This window comes from Fistularia commersonii, chromosome 34 (genome assembly GCF_037954325.1).
Source record: "Fistularia commersonii isolate RoL2024-O1a breed Wild chromosome 34, RoL_Fcom_v1.0, whole genome shotgun sequence".
In the NCBI taxonomy this organism is placed as follows: domain Eukaryota; kingdom Metazoa; phylum Chordata; class Actinopteri; order Syngnathiformes; family Fistulariidae; genus Fistularia; species Fistularia commersonii.
Window position 1 is genome coordinate 9,491,558 of NC_141317.1, and position 25,429 is coordinate 9,516,986.

The window sequence follows — 25,429 nt, forward strand, 5'->3', positions numbered from 1 at the left end:
CCGGCACACGTGTTCTGGACGCGCAACCCTCCGACCGGATTTGGCCGCTCGCTCTCGCTGTCGTTCTGGTAAATATTTGCCGGCGTGCCGAGCTTGAAAGCGCAAACCTGGCAAAGCATGAGAAAGGAAAAGGGATCAGAGAATATGCTGGTAAGACTTGGCGGATTTGATGGCGCAGCATCCCGGGAAGGGGGGGGGGGGGGGGGGGTCGGGGAAACTTTACGCTTTGAGAGGCTCCTGCGATGAAACGGTTGAAATTGTAGATTTTCCAACCTTTTATCCGTGATCTTAGGCTTCGCCGAGCTGCAAACGGACATGACCGACCTGACCAAGGAGCTGAATCGCAGCCAGGGCATCCCCTTCCTGGAGTACAAGCAGTTTGTCACGCGTACTTTCTTCCCCAAGGTGAGACGCCGCCGTCATTAAACCGATATTATTCCGCCGCCGCCGCTCACGAGGTCCGGCGGATCCGGTGTATCGTTTCCAAGCGGCTGTTTTCCCGGCGGCGCGGGCTCAGACCGCAGGCTCCGACTTCCCCGGAAGACGCAATAACGTCGGGCGTTGAGACGAATAAACTTTTCCCCTGATTTCTCAAGACACACACCCACATGGTTTTGCAAGAGTCTTGCGCAACGCCGAGTCTGCAGAAAATGTGCGCGGAGTGTTGAAAGGCAACATAAATCCAGGTGGTTCAGCCGCTCCATGGTTTTTCCCTTTCTCACACACACACACACACACACACACACACCTTCACGGCCTCTTGTTGTTGTAGACCAGGGGTGGGCAATTATTTTGGCTGGTGGGCCGCATGTCTTATTTCATTTTTACGCGCGGGCCAACTCGGTACCACGTAAATCGAACAAAATGAAAATTTCATTTTAATTATTTACATTTTTTGGCATTTTTTTTTCTTTTTTTACTTTAAAATCATGAATGATCATATAAATGTACCGACATTATTTCATATGTAATCATCCATACAAAATTAAACAAAGGGGAAAAAATAAGGAGTTTCTAAATTCAATATTGATTGAAAATACCTCTTAAAATACCGTATTTTCACAACCATAAGGCGCACATAAAAGTCAAAAGATTTTCTTCAAAACGTGCGGTGCGCCCTATCGTTCAGTGCGCCTTGTGTGTGTGTGTGTGTGTGTGTTGTTGTAAGGCGGACGTAGTAGAGAACACCATGAGAACGTTAAAGGGGGACGCGTGGCCGTGGATTGTACACTGCTCAAGAAAATAAAGGGAACACTTAAAAAACACATCCTAGATCTAAATGAATGAAATATTCTTTTGAAATACTTTGCTCTTTACACAGTTGAATGTGCTGACAACAAAATCACACCAAAATTATCCATGGAAATCAAGTGTATCAACCCATGGAGGTCTGGATTAGGAATCACACTCAAAATTAAAGTGTAAAAACAAACTCCAGGCTGATCCAACTTTGATGTAATGTCCTTAAAACAAGTCAAAATGAATCTGTGTTGCTTCCTGAGTGGACACTATGATTTCACACAAGTGGGATTGACTTGGAGTTACATTGTGTTGTTCAAGTGTTCCCTTTATTTTTTTGAGCAGTACATATAAAACCCACGCCCTGTCAGTTGGTGCGCCTTATGTGTGTGTTAAATACAATAATGGCACACATAACCGAGATTGCGCCTTTTAGTAAGGTGCGCCTTATGGTCGTGAAAATACGGTATTAAAAGAAAATAGTTTGGCGGGCCGTTTAAAAAAGGTAAACGGGCCGGATGTGGCCGTAAAATGCCCGGGTCTGTCGTAGATCATCTTTCAGCCCATCTTGTGACCCGCCTCTCTTTTGTGTAACACGCGTGTGTGTCGGCGCCTTTCAGATGTGTTCGGACTACGAGCGCAGCTTGGTCCAGCCCGCCTACGAGAACGACGCTCTGGGTCCTAAAGCGCTGCCGGAGACTCACCCGCTGCTGCAGGACTGGCAGGTGAGGGGTTAAAGCCATTAGGACGGCGGTCGGCGTTGCACTTTCTCCCGCGGCGGCGCCTCGGCTCGGGTCCCTCCTCGACCCCCAACTGGGTCACGCTCAACCTCGTTAAAGTCCCACCGGCGAATTGTTGATGGCGAGCATAAAAAAAAAAGCGGTATTGTGCATTTTTTTGACACGACATGCACATGGGACACACTTCCTGTGTGTGTGTGTGCACTTGTTAATCCTTATTACGGTCCACCTTGTGGAAGCTCACACTGCCCACCAGGGTTTTCACACACTGTCTCTTGGACAACCAGCTTTTTACGGCGAACCATTTCTGCTCCTGTGTGTGTGTGTGTGTGTGTGTGATGGAGGTGCACACACCTCCGTGCCGAGAGTGTGTGTATGGGTGCTAGCGCTAGCGAGAGAGAAAGTAACGATTTCAGCGCCGGTTTTGGGTCGGCAGCCGGGGGAGCCTGTCTAACTGTGATGAAGTGCCTTGGATCCAAATCGTCTTCCCAGGAAGTGTTTTCCAGGTCACAGCAAATAAATCTCGCAGGCAGGCATTTATCTTAATGGACACCACTGTTCTCCTTCTGTCAGGCTGCACGCCGCACCATATGGCGGCGGTCCAGAGGGAAGACTTCATCACGCCACCGCCCGGTCACACCCGTAGATAGGCTGCGCCCATTAAGACGAGCGGTGTTTAGAGATGATCGCGGCGGCGGCGGCGGCGTCACAGGCGCGCTAATTGTCTGATCTCCCTCCGCCATCAGGCCACCAACGCCACCAGACCCAACGTGGAGGAGGGCATCACCCTGTTCTCCACCCTCCTCAACAACAAGCACTTTTTGATCACGTTCGTCCACGCCTTGGAGCAGCAGAAGGACTTTGCAGTGCGAGACAGGTAACCATGGCGACCGGATCCGTCGAAACCTGAGTTCGGGTCGTCGAAAGGTCGGCCAAAAAGATTTCGGGATCGGTGTTGGATGTTAAACCCCCCCCGAGTAGGAAAAGAAAAACACAACCGCTGCCCAGTTAGCGATGGGTAGAGATTAGAAAAAATCCGCACTGCAAAAATGATTCATTTTATAATTCGAAGCAAAAAACATGTAAAATAAATCGTCTTTTCTTTTTGGGGTATTTTTGGACAGTCACGCTCTCTCAAAATAGTCAAATAGAGAAACAACCATTGGAAAGGAAGCTATCTTGATGAAATTCCATGAGATTTGTGATCCAAGTTATCAACGGAGATGGTTCAGCACACACACACACACACACACACACACACACACAGGCGCTGTTCTGCCGTGCCTGGATGAGGTGAAATGTAAATGGACATCCTGATCACTTTGACGTGTCCGATCCGTGACAAAAGACCAGTCCGAATCATCTCAAAGGGACGTCTCGGATGATCCTCGTATCTAAACGTCTTCAGGAGTGTCTCATGTGATGAATACGTTTCCCCTCTCAAATATGGCAAAATGTATTAAATGCATTCCGGCAGATATCCGAACACGAGCGACATCTATAATTCAAAGATTTCCTAGCGTTTCCTGCTCGGTCTGCAGCAGATTGCTGCCCCCTCCGTCCGACCCGGCCTCCCGCGACCCGTTCCGGAGGAGCGAGGCCATCTGAGATCTCCGCTCGTTCCCCCGGCGCACATTTCTGCAGGCCTCTTTCTTTTTTTTTCTTTTTTTTTGACTGACCTATTTTCATCAGATGATTCAGAGCTCCCCGCAGCCAGAACCCAGGGATCACACCGACAACACGGGCTCCCAGAAACCCCGCCGTCAGCGGATCACCTTCACCGCGGTCTCCAAGCTTTGTAAACACTCGGTCATGCGGTGGCTTTCGCCGTTTTGGCGTTTCCCCGCCGTCCAGTCATTGTGGTGGATGAAATTCCAGAGGTGACTTCACATCCCAGCATTCACGTCTTCTCCTTATAGCGGGGTTTTTTTTTTTTCTTTTTTTTTTTGCGGGGGGGGGGGATCCCCTTTCTGGAGTCGCTCAGCCGAACGTTCTCCGTGTCATGAGAAGGACTTAAGCCTTGTTGTTGTTTCTGTAAAGTAGCTATTTTCAAATCTCCGCTGACCCCACGCCGACACGCAAGAGCATGTTTTGACTCATCCGTCTCCTTTCCTAATCCGTCTCCTCGCCGATTAGATGCAGCTTGGCCTCCCTGCTCACCATCGCCCTCCACGGCAAACTGGAGTACTACACCAGCATCATGAAGGACTTGCTGGTGGACCTGATCGACGCCTCGGCCTCCAAGAACCCCAAGCTGATGCTGCGCCGCACCGAGTCGGTGGTGGAGAAGATGCTGACCAACTGGATGTCCATCTGCATGTACAGCTACCTCAAGGTGAGCGGGGGGCGATTTTTTTTTTTTTTTTTTTTTTCCGGCAAGTCGCTATCTTGTGTTCGCTCCGCCCGAACCGTTTCTCCGCGTTCTCCAGGAAACGGTGGGCGAGCCGTTCTTCCTGCTGCTGTGCGCCATCAAGCAGCAGATCAACAAAGGCTCCATCGACGCCATCACGGGAAAGGCCCGTTACACCCTGAACGAGGAGTGGCTGCTCCGGGAGAACATCGAGGCCAAACCCCAGGTCCGACACCTCTTACATCACCGGATCGGTTCCGGGGAAACATTTCCGAGCCGGGAGTCAGACGCCGTCGGAGGCGGGAAGCTTCGGCCAAGAACTCCGGACTACAATGGGAGCGTTTACCCGCCCGCAGGACAATAAACAGATGTGTGCTAATTCCCATGACTACCGGTCGCTCACGTCAGTCGCTAGGCTTTGGAGCCGGCGGTTTCTTGGAGGTCTTTGCGGGAAAGAGCGAGCCTCCCGCCTCTAACCCCTGCGTTAAAATGCCAAATTTTGCGGTCACGGCTCCCGCGGGGCCGAAAAGCCAAGATGGAAGCGCTCGCCGCTAGGCTACGTAAACCACAGCGGGATAGTCTGCGACGAGGCGGGGCTGTTTATTTATTTTTTCGCGGGGGTTACGAAGGCAAACATGAAGGGGCGGCGCCGGGGTTGTTATTTCGGTCGAAGAGACGCCGGCGTTTTTTGTATTTTTTTGTAGTGTATTTTCGGCGACTCCCGCGCCAAATGTCACCCGGCTCCATTGAATCCAAGAGCAGACGCGAACGTCAACAGCTGACACAATCACAACATCCCATAATAAGGACGGTTAGACAGCGCGGCGGAGTCGAGGGTTATTATTCCCTTTTGCCTGCCGTCTTTTTCGCCTCCTCTGGAGGTCTGGTCCGGTAAAGCGGCGCTCCGGGTGAACTCCCAGGAAGTAGACGAGGTTACGCCATTACGCCGAAATGAACGGCGGCGCGTGTTTGTCTCTGCAGAACATCAACGTGTCCTTCCAGGGCTGCGGCATGGACTCGCTGTCCGTCAGGGTCATGAACACGGACACCATCTGTCAAGTGAAGGAAAAAATCATCGAGGCCTTTTACAAGAACCTGCCCTTCTCCCAGTGGCCGCGAGCGGAGGACGTAGATCTGGGTAAGACAAACGTCCCGTCCCCTGATTATTTTCATTCCCCCTCCCCGGCACGTAATCTCCTTTTGCAAAAGGTCAATTCCCCTCATGAAGCTCAACTAACCCGCGGCTGCAATATAAGAAATGACAGAATGCATTGAGGAGGGTGTACACTAATAATCGCAAAGTTATTGCCTCCAGAAGCCGGCGAGCCCGCAGTGCCGATTTGATGAATGGGTCTAGAATATTTCCACAGGTCGCGACACGCCGCCCGACCCGGGCGTCGCTCGTTTTTGCGATTTCGAGATTTGACTCCGGCGTGTCCCTCCTCCCCTTCCAGAGTGGTTCGACTCCGGCAGCAACAGCAAACTCCTGCAGGACCTGGACAACTCATCGGTGATGGAGGACGGCAGGAAGAAACTCAACACGGTCTTCCACTACCAGGTGTGTGTGTGTGTGTGTGTGTGTGTGTGTGATGCACCTGTAAACACCTGATATTGCCACGGCAGCAGTCGGGGGTGTCCAGAGGGAAAACTCCCTGGAAGTGGTGTTGCTGGTTGCCAGTGGAGGAGCTTTTCTGTTGTGGTTTTGATGTGAACGAGTGAATGGTTGTTTATATGACGTGAATGAGAGGGTGAATAGTTGCATGTCTTTATATGATGAGTGAATGAGTGAATAGTTGTATGTCTATATATGAGTTTGAATAAGGGGGTGAATGAGTGAATGGTTGTTTCTCAATATCTGAATGAGAGGGTGAATGGTTGCATGTCTCTATATGATGAGTGAATAGTTGTATGTCTATATATGAGTTTGAATGAGAGGGTGAATGTTTGTATGTCTATGTGAGTGAATGGTCTTGTGTGTCTTTATGACGTGTCAATGAGAGGGTGAATGATTGCGATTCTCAACATGATGTTTGAATGAGTGAGTGAATGGTTGTTTATATGAAGTGCGAATGAATGAGTGAATGGTTTCTTTATGACGTGAATGAGAGGGTGAATGTTGTCTGCCTCTGTATGATGTATGAGTGAGAGGGTGAATGGTTGCATGTCTATATGATGAGTGAATGAGTGAATGGTTGTATGTCTGTATATGAGCTTGAATGAGAGGGTGAATGTTTGTATTTCTACTTGACATGTGAGTGAGTGAATAGTTGTTTCTCAATATCTGAGTGAGAGGGTGAATGTTTGTATGTCTATGTGAGTGAATGAGTGAATGGTCTTACGTGTCTTTATGACGTGTCAATGACGTGAGGGTGAATGATTGCGATTCTCTACATGATGTTTGAATGAGTGAGTGAATGGTTGTTTATAAGTTGGGAATGAGAGGAAGAACGATTGTAGGATCTATATGACGTGTGAATGAGTGAATCACCTCATGTCTTTATGACATGTGAATGAGATGGTGAACGTTTGCATGACTCTATATGATCTATGAATGAGTGAATGGTTGTTTTGCTACATGATGTGTGAATGAGTGAGTGAATGGTTGCTTATATGAAGCATGAATGAGAGGCTGAACGGTCGTATGTCTATGTGAATGAGTGAATGGTAGTTTATATGAAGTGCGAATCAATGAGTGAATGGTCTCTTTATGACGTGAATGACAGGGTGAATATTGTCCGCCTCTGTACGATGTCTGAATGAGAGGGTGAATGGTTGGATGTCTCTATATGACGAGTAAATGATTGCCTTATATGACATGGGAATGAGAGGCTAAATGTTGTATGACTGTTTCTCAATATGATGCCTGAATGAGAGGGTGAATGGTTGCATGTCTCTATATGATGTGTGAATGAGTGAATGGTTACTTTATATGACATGTGAATGAGAGGGTGAATGTTTATATGTGAATAAGTGGACCCTGCTTTTCTCCCAATGATACTGGGATTATTCATTTAGTATTAGTGGTGTAGTCAATGAATGAATGAATATCATGTTCTACATTTGAATGTCCAGTGAGAGCCATTGAACTGCCAACGTATGAGACGTCTCTCCCCAGGCGAGGGATCGCCTTCGTTTCTGGGTCGAGCAAAACGAGATCAATCTGAGGAAGCGTCCTCGCCGAGGAAACAACAGGCTGTTTTGAATGAGCTCAGGGAAACGCCTAATTCTTCTGCGCAACACATCCGTCTTAAAAATACAGCGACGCTGCCGAGCAGGCGGTGATTATTTTATAGATTCAAGCGCCGGGGAGAGAAGGAGTTTTACTTTCCTGATACTGAAGAACACAAAATCACACTTTTAGTTTTAGAATCCAAAGCTGCATGATTGTGAGAATATTTGTATTCATAAAATAGAATAGCCTTTATTATCATTATAACTATAACATTATAATATATCATAAAATACAACACTATATTATTTTAAATAACAAATTATTTATTTTTTATTATTATTACTATTCATTATTATTATTATTATTATTATTTATTTATTTATTTATGTATTTATTTATTTATTTATTATTTTTTATTATTATATCGTGTAGTGTGTTGTTATGTTTTCCTTCTCTTACTTTTTTTATTTTGGGTACCAGAATATAAGCCGCACCGGCTAAAAATAGCAAAATAAAATCTATGTGTTTATATATATAGGCTGCACTTGTTTGTAAGCTGCAGGTGTCCACGTTATAACATGAGGTATTTACACAGAAATGTCATTTCATTTAATCAAATACATACCAGTAACATCCACAAATACATACTTGAAATGCTTTTTTTCCCCCGAGCAGTGGCTGGTACACGGCCGATGAATAAGATGAATAATAAATAAGACAAGGAAAAGTCCATCCATCCATCCATTTTCCATCCCTACTTTGTCCTCCTCCAGCTCATCGCTGTCTCGGTCTTCCTCCTGCGGTAATAAAACCGTTAAAGTCGTCTTTTTCAGGGTCGGAATTGAACGGCCTCAGAATTTCACGCTCATTTCATCGGCCCGATGCGACGAGGCTAAATGTTTCGGCGGCGTGAAAAAATCCCCTAAATTAGCCGCAGCGTTCAAAGCGGGTGAAAAAATGACCGTCTTATAATCCGGAAATCACGCTAATACCGATTATTATTATCTTATTTAGTTTAGAAGCTGCGTTGGTCGTCTTTAAGGGGAATCCCTGGTGTCCCGTCTCTGCGAAAGTGTGTTTGCTCACGTCTGCTTCCATTTGCCCACGAGTAAACAGACATGGGGCGACCCCCGACCTTTGACCCTGTTACCTGGACTCGCTAAGTGCTCTGTTTAGTTTTTTGCCAAACCGTGCGGCCGGCGCAGCTGGAGGAAGTGGGGGGAACCGTCCGTCCGGGTTCACCGGCGAGGCCGCGGCTTTAACGAGCCCGGCTCGCCTCCGGACGCGCGCTAAGCTAACACATGTCCGCGCGGACCCCCCAACCCTCAAAGACACGCTTAATGATGCTGTTTAGGTGCTCCCGAGCTCACCCCTCACCCCTGACCCCTGACCCCTGACCCCTGACCCCTGTCCTCGGCTCTCCTCGCAGGTCCCGGAGGCGGCATCGCTAGCCATGAGCATGAAAGACAAGAAGGAGAACACCCTGGGGAGAGGTACGTCACCCCGCAACACACCCGCCGACCGCCACTTTGTCACGCACACTTGAGTAAATACGCCGCCGCTCTCCGGCAGCCCTTCCCATCACGCCAACACGACCCCCATGTAAACACACACATGCACGCACTCCGAGGACGCCAATAAATCGCAGCATCGTGCATTCATTACGCCGAGCGGGCTTCTTGTTAACGTATCATATACAGTGGACCCTCGCTCCTTTTTTTTTTTTTCATTAATAGTAAAATAAAATAATTACAAGCGCTACATCTTTTTTACAATTCTATAAAAAAGAAATAATCGCTATATCTTTTTTATAATTCTATAGAAAATAAATCTTTCGTGGGTTTTTTTTTGCAGTATTTGATATTTTTTTCAGGATAAAAGATTATTATGTATAATATTTTAATATTATAATTTCATATATTATAATATTATTATAATATTCTATCCTAAGAAGAAAAAATGAATAAAAATATAGTCAAATTAAACTAAAATTCATTTCATAAAATAAAGAAAATACAAAATCTCTTTTGCTAAACAGAGATAAAAAAGAAATAATCGCTACATCTTTTTTATAATTCTATAAAAAATAAATATTTCGTGTTTTTTTTTCACAGTATTTGAAATTTTTTCAGGATAAAAAAAAGATTATTATGTATAATATTTTAATATTACAATTTTATATATTATAATATTATTATAATATTCTAACCTAAGAAGAAAAAATGAATAGAAATATCGTCAAATTAAACTAAAATTCATTTCATAAAATAAAGAAAATACAAGATCTCTTTTGCTAAACAGAGATAAAAAAGAAATAATCGCTACATCTTTTTTATAATTCTATAAAAAATAAATATTTCGTGTTTTTTTTTTCACAGTATTTGAAATTTTTTCAGGATAAAAAAAAGATTATTATGTATAATATTTTAATATTATAATATTATATATTACTTAAAAACAAACAAAAATTTGCAATATCTCATTTCTGTGCAATATTCAGAAACTGTGCAATATTTCATCTCATAACAGCTACACTGTGCAATATTTCATCTCATCTCATAACTGCTACACTATAATGTTCCCTCCTATTATACTATTGTGCACTCCTTACCTCACTTGTTACTAAGACACTTATAGTTTTATCACTGCTTACTAAGACACTTTATAGTTTCACTGAAACACTTTATAGTTTATAGTTTATTTCTATTTCTAATTCTGCCTTTCTTTTATTATTTATTACTGTTTTATATTCTGTAACTCTGGCACTGCAATTTCCTTCGGGATTAATAAAGTTGTTCTTATTCTTATTCTTATTCTTATTATTATAATATTCTAACCTAAGAAGAAAAAATGAATAGAAATATCGTCAAATTAAACTAAAATTCATTTCATAAAATAAAGAAAATACAAGATCTCTTTTGCTAAACCAAGATACCCAGCATCACAAACTCCTACCGTTGTTCCCACGCCAGATCTCACACGGAATATCATTGGCTGAGGAGATCCGTGCTCAGCATGCTATTGGCTGATAGAGCATGTTGTTCTTCATCCTTATTGGTTCATGCAGAGGAGCAGCTGATCTCCTTGTAGGTCGTGCATACATGCGTACAATGTCCTGGTCCACTTTGCTGCGTAAGCATGATTACGCTTTGTGCAACTTAGTTTATAAAAGTGTCTCAATTTGTTTTTGCGATACATCACGCTCTTCGACTCCAAATAGAGAAGGAAGCGTAACCCAGTCGATGGTGGGTTGATCACAGTTTGCAGGAGGTTGATAAAGGGTTGCGTGAGGTTATATATCTGTTAATACCATAAAATGATCGTGCCTCTACTTCGTGGACATTCATTTTTCGCGGGTTCTCGTAACGTAACTCCCACGAAAAGTGAAGATCCGCTGTGATGAGATGCTGCTGCTTGTCCGCTAAGGCTCCCCCACGTTGCATATAAATCCAGATTTTTTTTGCGATTTGTTTTTTTTTTTTTGCAATTTATCCTTCTTTAGCATTTTTTTGCAGTATTTTAATTATTTTTTTGTGCTGAAATAGCCATATTCTAACCTAATAAGACAAGAACAGTAAAAAATATGATAAAATGACACTAAAATTAATTTTATAAAATCAATAAAATCCGAGATTCCCCTTTGCTGGCACGCATTCTTGGAGGAGACACGACTCCTGACGACATCGACGGTTTAATAGACCGCCGTTTGGTCTGCCGGCGCGGAAGAGAAGCCAAAGAAATCAAAGAGATCGGTCTCGCGCTCCGGCGACTTGCCGCCACGGCAAACGCCGCAAAAGCCCTGGGAAATATGACGCAAAATTGAGACGGCGATACGGCTTTTTGTATCTTGATGGACGGGGCCGTGGAAGTTCAGAAAACCATTTTCAACCAGAATAAAAGCGGAGGCAGGCGCTGCCTAGAACCATGTTACTGTTGGAAAAGGGAGCGCGGCTGGTCGAGGGCTAATATATCTGTAAATACCATCCAAATGATCGCGTTTCTACTTTGCGGGAATCCACTTTTCACGGGGGGTCCTGCATTGAACTCCCGCGAAAAGTGAGGTTCTGCTGCTTTTCCAATTATCAGCTCCAATTAGCAGCAGCGTGGCGCGCTGATACCCATTGTCCGGCATCACGTGACACCTTTTTTTTTTTTTTTTTTTTTTTTAAATCCATTTCCGTCCCCGCCGCACACAATCAGCACCAGACCAGCATCCAGGTCCGGCTCCTGCTCTGTCCATCAAAGCGTCCCCCTCCTCCACCCTCCCTCGCTCATTCGAACGGCGCCAAAAATAGGCTTATGTGGACCTGGCGTGGGCTTCAAAGCGTGGAAGGGCTTGTTGCGAGCCTGCCGTGCTCCCTGGCTAATAGAAAACACCGTCCTTCCTGCCTGTGATCGGTGTTGAGGGTCTGGATCGGGGCCCGCTGGGCAGGAGCGTCCCTGCCGCCGCCGCCGGCTGCAGCCTGGAAACACACCGTGTGTGGAAATCTTCATAAATAGTCCTCTTTGTTTTGTTTTTTTACCGCCGTGTTTGTTAGCATTTGTTCCATATACAGCCTTAGCGGCGGCTAGGCAGTAGCGTCTCATTACAGCGGACCCTCGCTTTTCACGGGTTCTGAGAACCCCCCGCGAAAAGTGAATTTCCGCAAAGTAGAGTCGTGATTATTTTGATGGTATGTACAGATATTAACCCTCGACCGACCTCACGCAACCCTTTACCAGCTTCCTGCAAACTGTTATCAGCCCGCCATCGGCCGGGTTCCGCCTCCCACGCTCTATTTTGGGTCGATGCTGGGCGTCGTAGAGCGTGGGGTGTCGCAAAAAAATGACACTTTTACAAACTAAATAGCACAAAGTGGACAGTTTTCACACAACCTACAAGGAGATCAGCTGCTTCTCTCCATGAAGGAGTCAACATGAGGAACATGATACTGAAACCACCGAGGAGCTCCACTGAACGCCACAGGAGGTCTTTCCTAAATGAGGCTATCAGACTTTAATTCCTCTCCCTTCAGCCACAGGGAATCTTAAAAATCTTAAAACCTTAAAAAGAAAAAAAAGAATAATAATCTCACCCACTTACTGTAAATTGTAATAATTTATCTGTATATATGTTCATAATTGTGCAATATTTCATAACAGCTACATGTACAATATTTTTTCATACTCTTGTGCTCCTTATATTTTCACTTGTTACTTAAGACACTTTATAGTGTATTTCTATTTCTTATTCTCCCTTTTTTTTTTTTTTTTTTTACTGTTTATTCAATTTTCTACTATTTAGAATTGTTATATTTTTCTTGTAACTCTGGCACAACAATTTGTCCTTATTCTTATTCTTATGATCAGTCAGCCAATAGCGTGCTGAGTACGGATCTACACTGCTCAATAACATAAAGGGAACACTAAAATAACACATCCTAGATGTGAATGAATGAAATATTCTTATGAAATACTTTGTTCTTTACATAGTTGAATGTGCCGACAACAAAATCACACAAAAATGATCAATGGAAATCACATTTATGAACCCATGGAGGTCACATTTATCATGTAAAGTGTAAAAACACACTCCAGGCCGATCCAACGTTGATTTAATGTCCTTAAAACAAGTCCAAATGAATCCGCGTTGCTTCCTAAGTCGGATTTCACACAAGTGTTATTGACTTGGAGCTACATTGTGTTGTTTAACTGTTCCCTTTATTTTTTGAAGCAGTTTACTGTTATTCCAATGAGATCCAGCGTGGGTACGAGATCTCGTATTTTTTTGTTTTTATTTGTTTTATTTTTATGGCTATTTCTTCCTGAAAATTGTTCAAATACTGCAAAAAAAAAAAAAAAAAAAAATCACAAAAAATAAATGGTGAGAACCGAATTCCTAAAAAAAAAATCCGCGCGGTAGCGAAGGCGCCAACGCCGAAGCGCAAAGTCGCCTAATCTCTCCTTTCTCTTTCAGCACCTGAACCCCCGTCTCCGCCCGGGTGTTTTCCCCGTCTTCCATGTTGCTAATTACGCATTATTTGACGCCGAGTTCTTCTCTTTTTTTCTCTGCAGTCAAAGATCTGGACACCGAGAAGTACGTGCATTTGGTGAGCATCTCCCCGCCTTTCCCGAATCGCATTCCGGAGTTTTTCGAGCCCGAGGGGCTTTTTTTTTTTTTTTTGGTATTTTTCTCCATTGTGTGTCAGTGTGAGTCAGCCCCCGGCTGGCCCGACGACAGAAAGAACGGAGGGGGGGGTGAACGGAGGTGAAAAGGAAAAGCTGCTGAGAGGACATGACAGCACTAATGCAGCTTAAGCTCTTTTATAAGCGTCAGCCAAGATATGGGCCCTTTGACTTTAGAATAATGAGTTCCTTGGAACGCAATTTGCCGGGTGAATAGGCCGTTTTATAGACATTTGTAGTTATGCACACACACACACACACACACACATATATATATATATATATATAGACTCGCGCATGCAAGTGCACGCACAAGTTGGGCAATTTGCATCGTAGACTTGTGAGGGAGTTCAAAATAAAACCGCAAGCCGGCCGGGGAAGCGGCGAAATCCCCCGCGGCGGCGGGTGACGACTCATGCGGGGCCCGATGTCGCGCCCCCGGGCGTTGACCTTTGACCTTTCCCCGCCTCAGGTCCTACCTCATGATGAGCTGATGGAGACCAAGAGGTCACACAGGCAAAGCCACCGGAAGAAGGTCCTGCCGGAAATCTATCTCACCCGTCTTCTATCCACCAAGGTGACCGTCTCTCCGTCGCGCCTTCACCGCGATCGGTTCGCTATCGAAAAACGTATCGGTTGATATTTATAATCCCAAATTTACAAGTTATCACACCTCCATCGCGTAAGAGCGGCCATGTTGTCTGGTTTAGAGAGATCTGGGATGCTGAGGGTGGAGATCCCAGGCAGGAGGTCTAGATCAGCGGTCCTTAAACTATTTAGCACCACGGACCGCCAAACAATATGACACGTACATATTATTAATATTAATGTATTAATATTCCAGTGTTTTTTTCTTTCGGTTGTCCAAGTGGTGAAGCAGTTTTGAAAGCTTCATTTTTTACTAATTTGGCTAACTTGTGCGTTTAATAACGTACACCGGTAACAAAGAGGGGTTTTGGTTATCTTCTAGGAGAAAAAGCGGTATGTTTTTTGTGTCGGTTGTCAAAAGTATAATCTATGTTGCCATTTTGACACCAAGCATGGAGCTATGGATGCTAAAGTTAGCATGGAATAGCATAGCTAGCAAGAATTAAAAGCCGAACTACGATGGCAGCAGAATGTGTTCACCAAAGCTGCATCCAAAAATAGTGGAAGCTAGCTTTGTAAACAGAGCAGCGGGTAAAAAATTTATTTTTTTCATCCACACAAATGCATATATAACATTTTTGGATTTGAATGAGTAATAAAATCAGAGTTATCTAAAATTAAGGAGTAGCTACATTTATTTTACGTTACATGTAGTTCCATTTCCATAAGAGCTTTATATCAACCGTTAGTGAGACGTTTCCCCAAAGTAAAGAAAACACCGGGAGACACACAATTTTGAAATTTAAAATGAATTAACACACCATATATTACTTTTTTTTTTTTTTTTGCCTTTATACTTTGCATTAACAAAATATGTTTTGCATTTTTTTTCTGCAGAGAAAGCGAAATGACATTCAAAAGTTACTTTTAAGCAAAATACTCAACGTCTATTTGAGTTCTTCTTGTATTTTATGGAAAAAAAAAGCGGAACTTAAACGATCCGCTGACAGCAAAAAGCGAAAACGCCGTACTTCCGTCTAAAGTCACTTATTAAGAATAACAAAAATATTTGAACACGTTTTGTTTAGAAGTTTGCCAACCCATGATATATAATAATTGTAATAATAATAATAATATATTAATTTATATATTAATAAAAATGATTAATTTATATATTAATAATATATAAAATAATAATAATATATTTTATATATTGATAAAATGATTGATTTTTATATTCATTATATATAAAATATAATGATAATACTAAAGATAATAATAATAATAATAATATATGAATTTTCATCTCCATATGATGGTGAATGAGCAAATGAACAGTTGTGTTTCCCTGTGATGGATCATCACGTCTTGGATTATTCCAAGTTTCATCCTAGAGATCCTTGTCAACCTGTTTTCTTCTTCAGGGAACTCTCCAGAAGTTCTTGGACGACCTCTTCCAGGCCATCCTCAGCATCCCCCCCGACCAGCCTCCGCTCGCCGTCAAATACTTCTTCGACTTCCTGGAGGAGCAGGCCGACAAGAGGGGCATCACCGACCCGGACACTTTGCACATCTGGAAAACCAACAGGTGAGGAGCACGGCCGAGCGAGCGAGCGGAGGTCGCACGACCGCACGGACGTTCTGGTAGAAACCATGTCCTGGTTCCTTCTGCACAGTTTACCTCTGCGCTTCTGGGTGAACATCCTGAAGAACCCCCAGTTCGTGTTCGACATCGACAAGACGGACCACATGGACGCCTGTCTGTCCGTCATCGCCCAGGCCTTCATAGATGCCTGCTCCATCTCTGACCTGCAGCTGGGCAAGGTACACACACACACACACACACACACACACACACACACACACACACACACTCCCCCCCCCGGTGAGCTCTGTGTGCCGTCACACTGTCATCTCCATCTACATCTCCTCATCTTGTTCCAGCGCAGCCGTCCTTCCCAAGGTCACGAGCGTCGGGGATCTCGTTCTTGGCTGTACGCGAGCCCGTGTGTGTGTGTGTGTGTGTGTGTGTGTGTGTGTCTCGTCTCTCAGACATGGCGACCCCGAGCTTCCTGTCTCTCTCTCTCTCTCTCTGACGGGCTTCTTCCCCGGAGAGACCCGTCAAATCACGATCCTCCTTTTCACTGGGAAACTCATGTTCTTCTCAAAGTATCCGGAGATCCAGCGTTATCTCTGCAGAATATCTTTAGATATAAACACACACACACAGGACTGTCTCAGAAAATTAGAATATTGTGATAAAGTTTTTTATCTTCTGTAATGTAATTACAAAAACAAAAATCTTATACATTCTGGATTCATTACAACTTAAATATTGCAAGGCTTTTATTATTTTGATATTGCTGATTATGGCTTACATCTTAAGGAAACTCAAAAATACTATCTCAAAATATTAGAATATCATGAAAAAGTAATTTTTATCACAATATTCTAATTTTCTGAGACAGTCCTGTATATCTGCTCCAAAAAATAACTGTAAAAAAATTAATGTAACTGAAATCCAAGTGTCCACTCAGGAAGCAACACGGATTCATTTGAACTTGTTTTAAGGACAATTCCGCAACGTTAGTGTGTTTTCACACTTTTATTTGGAGTGTGACTCCAAATCCAGACCTCCATGGGTTCAAACATTGGATTTCCATTGTTTGTTTTTGTGTGATTTTGTCGTCAGCACTTCCAGCCATATAAAGAACAAAGTATTTAAGAAGAATATTTCTTTCTTCACATGTAGGATGTGTTATTTTAGTGTTCCCTTTATTTTCTTTTAAAGCAGGATATTATAAACTTCAATAAGATCAAGCATGCGTGTCAAACTCAAGGCCCGCGGGCCAAATGTGGGCCGACACGTCACTTTCTGAGGCCCGCGAGAACGTCTCTAAAGGTCTGATTATTTCAAATTAAAGAAGTCAAACGCGTCCATTGACCATAAACTATATTTTCAACAGTTCATGCCCATCATGTTACCCCCACATCATGTTAGATCGCAGTGTATCCACATCAATTGGAATTGAGAAATACAAAATAATCCCTAAATGTCCAGGAAGAGAAAAGTTGCTGCAGATGGAAAGGCTGTTTAAGAAAGATCTAAAGCCCGATACATGTTTGTGCTTCGAGGAGAAAAAGCGGTATGTTTTTTGTGTTGGTTGTCAAAAGTACAATCTATGTTGGCATTTTGACACCAAGCATGGAGCTATGGATGCTAAAGTTAGCATGGAATAGCATAGCTAGCAAGAATTAAAAGCCGAACTACGATGGCAGCAGAATGTGTTCACCAAAAAGCTAGCTTTGTAAACAGAGCAGCTGGTAAAAATTTTATTTTTTTCATCTACACAAATGCATATATAACATTTTGGATTTGAATGAGTAATAAAGTCAGAGTTATTTAAAATTAAGGAGTAGCTACATTTATTTTACGTTACATGTAGTTCCATTTCCATAAGAGCTTTATATCAACCGTTAGTGAGACGTTTCTCCAAAGTGAAAAAAAAAACGGGAGCCACATAACAATTTTGACATTTAAAATGAATTAACACGGCATATTATTCCGCTTCGCACCCGCGAGGCAGGACTCGCGGCGAACGGCTAACGGCTAACGAATAGGCTACGAAACCCTCCATAAAACACCCTGCGCTAAAAGACAAAACAAAATATGTTTTGCATTTTTTCAATCAATGAACAATTGCAGAAAAACCAAAATGACATTCCAGCATGCAATACAACATTTTGATTTACGTCGGGTTAAAGGTTACTTTTAAGCAAAAAAATGTCTATTTGAGTTCTTCTTGTATTTATGGAAAAAAAAAGCGAAACTTAAACGATCCCCCGAAAACGGCGTTCCTCCGTTTGTGTGTGCTGTCATCCTTTTTCTCACGCCTGAAGTCACTTATTTAGAATAACAAAAATATTTTAACACGTTTTATTTAGAAGTTTCCAAATCACCTTCATCTTCAAATTAAAAAAAAAGAACAAAATAAATTGCATTTGTATTACGCCTAATCAGAGGGGTCAAAGGTTGCCAACCCATAATATATAATAATTGTAATAATAATAATAATATATTAATTTATATATTTATAAAAATGATTAATTTATATATTAATAATATATAAAATAATAATAATATATTTTATATATTGATAAAATGATTGATTTTTATATTCATTATATATAAAATATAATGATAATAATAAAGATAATAATAATAATAATAATATATGAATTTTATATATATGAATATATGAATATATGAATGTTTCCCTGCGATGGATCCGGGCTGAACGCCACCTCTCGCTCCGCCGCTGCGACCCCGAGTGCAGGATGAGCGCAGTAAAGAATGGATGGATGAACATTTCATTCGGGAGGCGGTGGGAAATCGCTCCTCTCCCGCGAAGCTGGGCTCGCCGTCTGGGAAGGCGCCGCTGCTAAATGAGTGCGAACTCCCCGGTTTTAGTGACCTGCTTATAAAAGCCGATTTGTAAAACAGCCTTAAAATGACGGAAAGCCGGCAAACGGATTTAAAAATTTCTTCTTTTTTTTTTTTTTTTTTTTTTCCTTCCCCTTTTATTTATTTTTTTTAAAACCTGAGTTGAGCGCCGTCTCAAGGAGGTCAGCGTGACGCGTTCTCCTCAAGCGTTTAGCGCGGCGAATTTGCACGCCGGCCTCGGGACGGGTCGGCGGAGGGCGCGGCGGTCGCAAAAAACCCAGGGATGCTCGGCGTTTCCACGGAAACCTTCTTATCTGGCGAAATGCAGACACGGAGGGCCAAAGGGTCACGGGGGGGTTACCGGGCAGATGGGCAAACAGCAGGAAGTGACCTTGTGAACAGGAAGAAAGAGGAACCCCTAGCAGGGGGAGGAACTGTGTGGCTTTAGCAGTTTAGTCCCCTAGTATATCCTGCACACACACACACACACACACACACACACACGCGTGTGCGTGCACGTACATACATGCAAACAAGCACACAACCATGTGACACAAATAACTCATGACACATAAAAATAATAAGTTGTGCTGTAAGCACATTCGTATTGTTGCGGCCGCCCGCGTCCTACTTTCTTTCCATCCCTTCCCCTCTTGCTCACACACACACACACACACACACACACACATACATACACACAGAGTGCACGGCACTAAAAAAAAAAAAAAATCAGAATATGCCCGCAACCTCTCAGCGCCGCTATTTTTTGTTTCTGCTTGAGTAAGCGCCGGCGTGGCCGTCAGGAGAGCGAAGGAGGGTCTCCAGGACCGGAACGTTCCTCCTTCAGCTCCGTCGCGCCGAGGTTCTCGTCCAAAGCTCGTTCTGATGGGACGCGACGGCCCGTCTCGGAGGAGACGCCGACGCAAGATGACCTCCGGGTTCAGAGCAAACCGCGCGTTTTTTAACGGAAATGCAACATCGGACGTTGAGACGCCCGGTTCCTCCCTGGAGGACGCGGCGGTGAAGATGTTCCTCAGAAGCAGTAGCTCCTGCAGCCTGAGAAGGCTTCCTGGAGTCGTAGCTTCTTCCTTCTCGTCTTCTTCTTAGTTGACTGGACCTTTTCGATCATCTCAGACACACTGAAAGGTTATTTTTATCTTCTGTTTTGTGTTGCAAATGTAAAGGTTTTTCACTTTCTTCACCTCTTGTCCTTCAGTCTGGACCAAATATGGACATTTAGAGACAAACATTGGCAACTGGACTTGAGTTTCTTCACTTCTTCAGATGTTTCATCCGTCTTCTGAGAGGCTTCTTCAGTTCCACTGACCTGACCTTTTTTAGCTTCGCCTTTTCAATCCCACAAAGTTGCTGTTTTGTTCCAACGAATGACACCACCGTGAGCATCTCAGCTCTCTTTCTGCAGATCAACTCTTCCATTAACACAACAAGCCACCATAACCTGGAGCCGCCCAAAATCCGGGCCGTTAGGAGAAATAATTAGAACTGAAGAAGACACGACAAGAATTCACCGTGACCTGGATGACCGAGAACCTCCACAGACACGCTCGTGTAGTTTTTCATTCGCCTTTTCGCATCTTATTTTGAAAAACGTCCGTTTTCGCCTGACCGGCGCGCCTTACCGCACGTTAGCCACGACAAGCTAGCCTTTAAAAAAAAAATAAAGAGCCACAAATAAAAGTCGCCGGAGAGCTTTTTCAAGAAGAAACGAGGAAATGATGAGACGGCGGCAGCGTCGCAGACTGGCGGCAAAAAGAAAACTACATTTAAAAGAAAATATCAAGATTCCTACCTAAGATACGGGTTCATCACAGCAGGTGATACACAAGCTTCGCACCCGCGAGGCAGGACTCGCGGCTAACGGCTAACGGCTAACGAATAGGCTACGAAACCCTCCATAAAACACCCTGCGCTAAAAGACAAGCCCTTGTACTTTTTTTAAAAGAAAAAACAGCAACTTAAAGAATAAAAGCAGTTATTGAGGCTCAGCACTTCAACAAAGGTGTCGTAGTTAGCAGACGGCATCGCTAAAGCTAAGAAGGGGAAGAATTGATTCTGTCTGCTGCAAAGGACATTTGCCATGAACTTCCAACGTCCATAAATCGTCCGTAAAGCTCCAATTCCAGCATCCGTCTTCCAATATATTCACTCTTCCTCCTCCATCTTCCTCATTTTACTTGACATGACTGTACATGAGTGTGGTCTGCACTGCACACCAGCATCTCTGCTGAGTTGAAGACTTCACTTATTACTGGTTATAGTACTAACGAGGCATAAATGTTATGTATTACTCTTGTTACACTAAGGTTAAGTCAAAATACTTTATGTCTCATTACTATATGTTGTCCTGTCTCTGTCCACGCACAGCATAGTGAGAAGCCTGAGAAGATAAGATAAGATAAGATAAATCTTTGTACTTAAAACCTTAAGACACTTTATAGCCTTGACTTGTTACTTTGACACTTTGTAGTTTTATTTGTATTTCTTATTCTACCCCCTTTTCTATACTGTTTATACAATTTCCTGTACAACTCTGGCACAACAATTTCCTTCGGGATAAATAAAGTTCTTCTTATTCTTATTCTTATTCTTATTCTTACAAGATAAGATAAGATAAGATAAGATAAGATAAGATAAGATAAGATAAGATAAGATAAACTTTATTGATCCCAATAGGGGAAAATTCCTTTGTTGCAGCAGTGTAACAGTTATAATGTCAGGGAAAAAAAAGGAAATAAATATGAATATAAATATGAGTATAAATATAAATAGAAAGGCGGAAAACAGGATAAAGTAAGACAAAAAAAATAATAATAAATAGACAGCCGATAAGTAGACAACAGACAACAACAACATCAAGGAACAGTGAGTGTGAAAAACACACAAGTAGAACCAAACAACGATAACATTTCAACTCCTTTGTGTGTCCAGTGCATGTGGAAGGAATTGACAAGAAAAGCTGACTGGACTTGACTGTCCGCGACCCAACCATCTCTGACCTTCTCTCCAAAACATCTACCATGTGCCGTCCCTCCGATGGACCCGTTCCCGATGCTAACCGCAGCGGCAGCATGCTAAAACATGCAGCGGGTTCATTGGAAGAAAAATGGAAAAAAAACGGCGACAGCGAGACGACTGCGGGATATTATAGTGGAAAATGATTGGAATTGCCAAATATGAATTATATTTCAGATTAAATAGACAAAAAAAAACGATACATTTTCATGCGTAAAAGCGTTTTTTGATCCAGAAAAAGTCGGGGAGCGCTGCTCTAGAAGATCCGCAAGCATCACAGAAGATTTGGAATTCAACCCAATCTCAATGTCAGGACGACCTTGGCGTGCGGGGGAGCCGGTCGGCGTCGGCTTCCCGCCGGTAGATTATATACAAGAGCCTTATTATGGGATGGACGGATCTGCGGTTAGCACCTGCGTGCGGTTTCCTGTGGCCCCCCTCCTCCTCTCAGATTGCCTGGAGGTGCGAGAAGATTCTGGTTTTCACCAAATATCCTCGGGTGTGTTTTCTCCGCAGGACTCCCCCACCAACAAGCTGCTGTACGCCAAGGAAATTCCAGAATATAAGAAGAGAGTCCAGTGTTACTACCAGCAGATCCAGGAAATGGCGCCCCTCAGCGAGCAGGAGATGAACGCTCACCTCGCCGAGGAGTCACGGGTGAGCAGACGGTCGTCGTCGTCGTCGTCGTCCGCCGCCGCAGCCGCCGCACGTGGAATTCGATCTCAACGCCGTGTTTGTTTTCCCCTGTCGTGCAGAAATACAGGAACGAATTCAACACCAACCTGGCCTTGACAGAAATCTACAAATACGCCAAGAGATACAGAAACCAGGTACGGGGGGCTGTGTTTTCACGGGAGTTCTGCAGATCGTCCACTCCTGCGCGCCAGCGCCGCATTTCTACTCTTTAACCTCGCCTTTATTCAGACCTAGAAAAAGAATATGATAGGGTGCCAAGAGAGGAGCGCTGGTATTGTATGAGGACGTCTGGAGTGGCAGAGAAGTATGTTAGACTGGTGCAGGACATGTATGCTTGCTGTGAGACAGTGGTACGGTGTGCTGTAGGGGTAACAGAGAAGTTCAAGGTGGAGGTGGGACTCCATCAGGGATCAGCTCTGAGCCCCTTCTTGTTCGCAGTGGTGATGGACAGGCTGACAGATGAGGTTAGACGGGAATCCCCATGGACCATGATGTTTGCAGATGACATTGTGATCTGTAGTGAGAACACAGATAGAGGAAAATCTAGAGGTGGAGGTATGCTCTGGAAAGGAGAGGAATGAAAGTTAGTCGCAGCAAGACAGAATATTTGTGTGCGAATGAGAGGAACTCGGGTGGAACGGTGAGGCTACAGGGAGTGGAGATCAAGAAGCTGGAGGATTTCAGGTACTTAGGGTCAACAGTCCAGAGCGTAGGAGAGTGTGGAGAAGAGGTGAAGAGACGGGTTCAAGCAGGTTGGAATGGGTGGAGAAAAGTGAGATAGAAGAACATCAGGCAGAAGGAAAGGAAAGGTGGAGGAGACGGTGGTGAGATGATCTACAAACACTGACAATGACCAAAAGACAGGAGGCAGAAATGGAGGTGGCAGAGCTGAAGATGTTGAGGTTCTCTTTGGGAGCGACCAGGATGGAGAGGATCAGGAATGAGTCCATCAGAGGGACGACTCATGGTAGATGTTCTGGAGAGAAGGTCAGAGATGGTTGGGTCATGGACAGAGGAGGGAGAGGGAAGATATTGTTAGACGGATGATGGAATTGGAGGTCTAGAGGAAGACCAGAGAGAAGATGGATGGACTTCATGAGAGAGGATATGAAGGTAGTTGGTGTGAGAGAGGAGGATCCAGAGAACAGGGTTAGATGGAGAAGGTGGATTCACTGTGGCGACACCTGAAGGGAAAAGCCAAAAGAAGAAGAAGAACCTCGCCTTTATTCGCAGTTTTAATTCCCTCCACCTTCTCTGAGAAAGACCAAGTTGGCGTTTCATGTCTTCCGATTGGCCGGTTCACACCCCCACCCCCTTCGTCACCGCCGCCATCCTCCTGGTTACGGCGGCGGCGTGGACCGGAGAGCTCTGAATGGCCTCTGATTGCCTATTCTGCTGCTTTTTTAGGGTTCCGCCCGGCGCCGTGCGGATGTGGGTTTTGTAAATATATGAAGAGCGAGGCCTTTTGTGTTGTCTTGGCGTCCGGGGCGGGCGGTCGCTTTCTCCGCCGGATGAACGAACCTACGCTTTTGTTTTCCTCGCCGTTCAGGTGGTGAGCGCTCTGGAGTCCAACCCCACGGCTCGCCGCACCCAGCTGCACCACAAGTTCGAGCAGGTCATCGCCCTGGTGGAGGACAACATCTACGAGTGCTGCAGCGAGGCCTGAAGCTGCCGGCTCCTCCCGTTCCAGATGCCTTTCCCCTCCCGCCCGCTTCGGGTGTCGTCGTTTTTTTTGTTCCCCCCCCCCCCCGGAAACGTCGGACGCCGAAGCGTCGTCGTCTTTCCGAACTTTGACAGGCTGGTCTTCTACCGGACTCTCAACTCTCTCTCTCTTGCGAAATGCCAAATCCTTTTCCCCCCCCCACCAATCTCTTCCCTGAATGACACGGATTCCACCGCGGCTCAGCCCAAAGAGAAAGAGGAAAGTTCTGGAAATGAGGCTTTTTTTTTTTTTGGTTTATTTTGTTTTTTTTTGGGTTTTTTTGTCGGGATGTCTTTGCCGTAATTGAAAACTGAAGCCCTGGTGGCCGTCTCTACGCACTGAACCCTTTTCCTGAAGGGAACGAGCCAATGATGCACTGTACTGTATGATAATGTCAATAGCAATATTTATAGATGTGTTATAATGCTTTCCAGTGGCCTGTTCGCCAGGATGAGTAGGAAGGACCGCGACAAACCCCGCCGGGGGGGTGAAGACGAGCGACTCACCACCATCAGTGCTTTGAACATGACACCGTGTGCTTTTGCGGGTCCACGACGGGACGGCCGAGGCCCGAGACGCCGGGCGCGATGCCGCTCGGTGGGAAGAGCGGAGGACGGCGTCGAGGGCGATCGGTCGCGGGAGTAAGATGAGCGATTCCGACCCGACTCGAGGGAAATTTACATTTATGGAAAAAAGAAAAAAGAAAAAAAAAGAGCAAACCGTGATCTCGATATAGAGAGAATTGTCTGACGTGACTGTATTTGTGACGCCAAATGACCCGTCAGAGTTCGTGGAATAAATTACAGTATTTAGGATTTTAAAGTGTCCAGTCGTGATGGGGTTTGTTTTGACTCGGGTTCTGAGGATTGTGAGTCGTCCTGGCGTCGTCCTGGCGTCGGGGTTCCTCAGGGTTCTCAGAGAACGTCCTGGAGGTTCAGTGGCGACCGCGGATGGTCCAGACGCGTGAGGGATTTTTTTGTCATGGTTGAGCTGTGAATGAGACGTAAATGTCTGTCAAACGTGAGAATGCTGAATGGTTGAATCTCTAAAAATGTGACTGAATGAGAGGGTGAATGATTTTTTTTTGTTATGATCCTAGTTATGAATGAGGGGGTGAATGGTTGTATCTATAAAAATGTGATTGAATGAGTGGGTGAATGATTTTTTGTTATGATCCTAGTTATGTATGAGGGGGTGAATGGTTGTATCTCTAAAAATGTGATTGAATGGGAAGGTGAATGATTGTATCTCTAAATATTTGAGTGAATGAGAGGATGAATGATTTTTTTATCATGATCCT

At 44.3% G+C, this 25,429-nt stretch overlaps 1 protein-coding gene across 1 annotated transcript in view; it reads left to right on the forward strand.

Annotated features, from left to right (window-relative positions):
• The window catches only part of plxnd1 (plexin D1), an 80,088-nt gene extending 55,795 nt beyond the window's left edge, over positions 1-24,293 (forward strand). The window contains exons 22-36 of the mRNA XM_086141324.1: positions 293-405; positions 1,860-1,964; positions 2,726-2,856; positions 4,116-4,314; positions 4,409-4,555; positions 5,311-5,467; positions 5,784-5,887; positions 8,931-8,994; positions 13,556-13,590; positions 14,139-14,243; positions 15,679-15,842; positions 15,931-16,078; positions 22,248-22,388; positions 22,487-22,561; positions 23,977-24,293. Of these exons, the coding sequence (XP_085997450.1) occupies positions 293-405; positions 1,860-1,964; positions 2,726-2,856; positions 4,116-4,314; positions 4,409-4,555; positions 5,311-5,467; positions 5,784-5,887; positions 8,931-8,994; positions 13,556-13,590; positions 14,139-14,243; positions 15,679-15,842; positions 15,931-16,078; positions 22,248-22,388; positions 22,487-22,561; positions 23,977-24,093 (1,805 nt within the window). The 3' untranslated portion in view covers positions 24,094-24,293. The remainder of the gene's footprint in view (positions 1-292; positions 406-1,859; positions 1,965-2,725; positions 2,857-4,115; positions 4,315-4,408; positions 4,556-5,310; positions 5,468-5,783; positions 5,888-8,930; positions 8,995-13,555; positions 13,591-14,138; positions 14,244-15,678; positions 15,843-15,930; positions 16,079-22,247; positions 22,389-22,486; positions 22,562-23,976) is intronic.
• Positions 24,294-25,429: the final 1,136 nt, after the last annotated feature.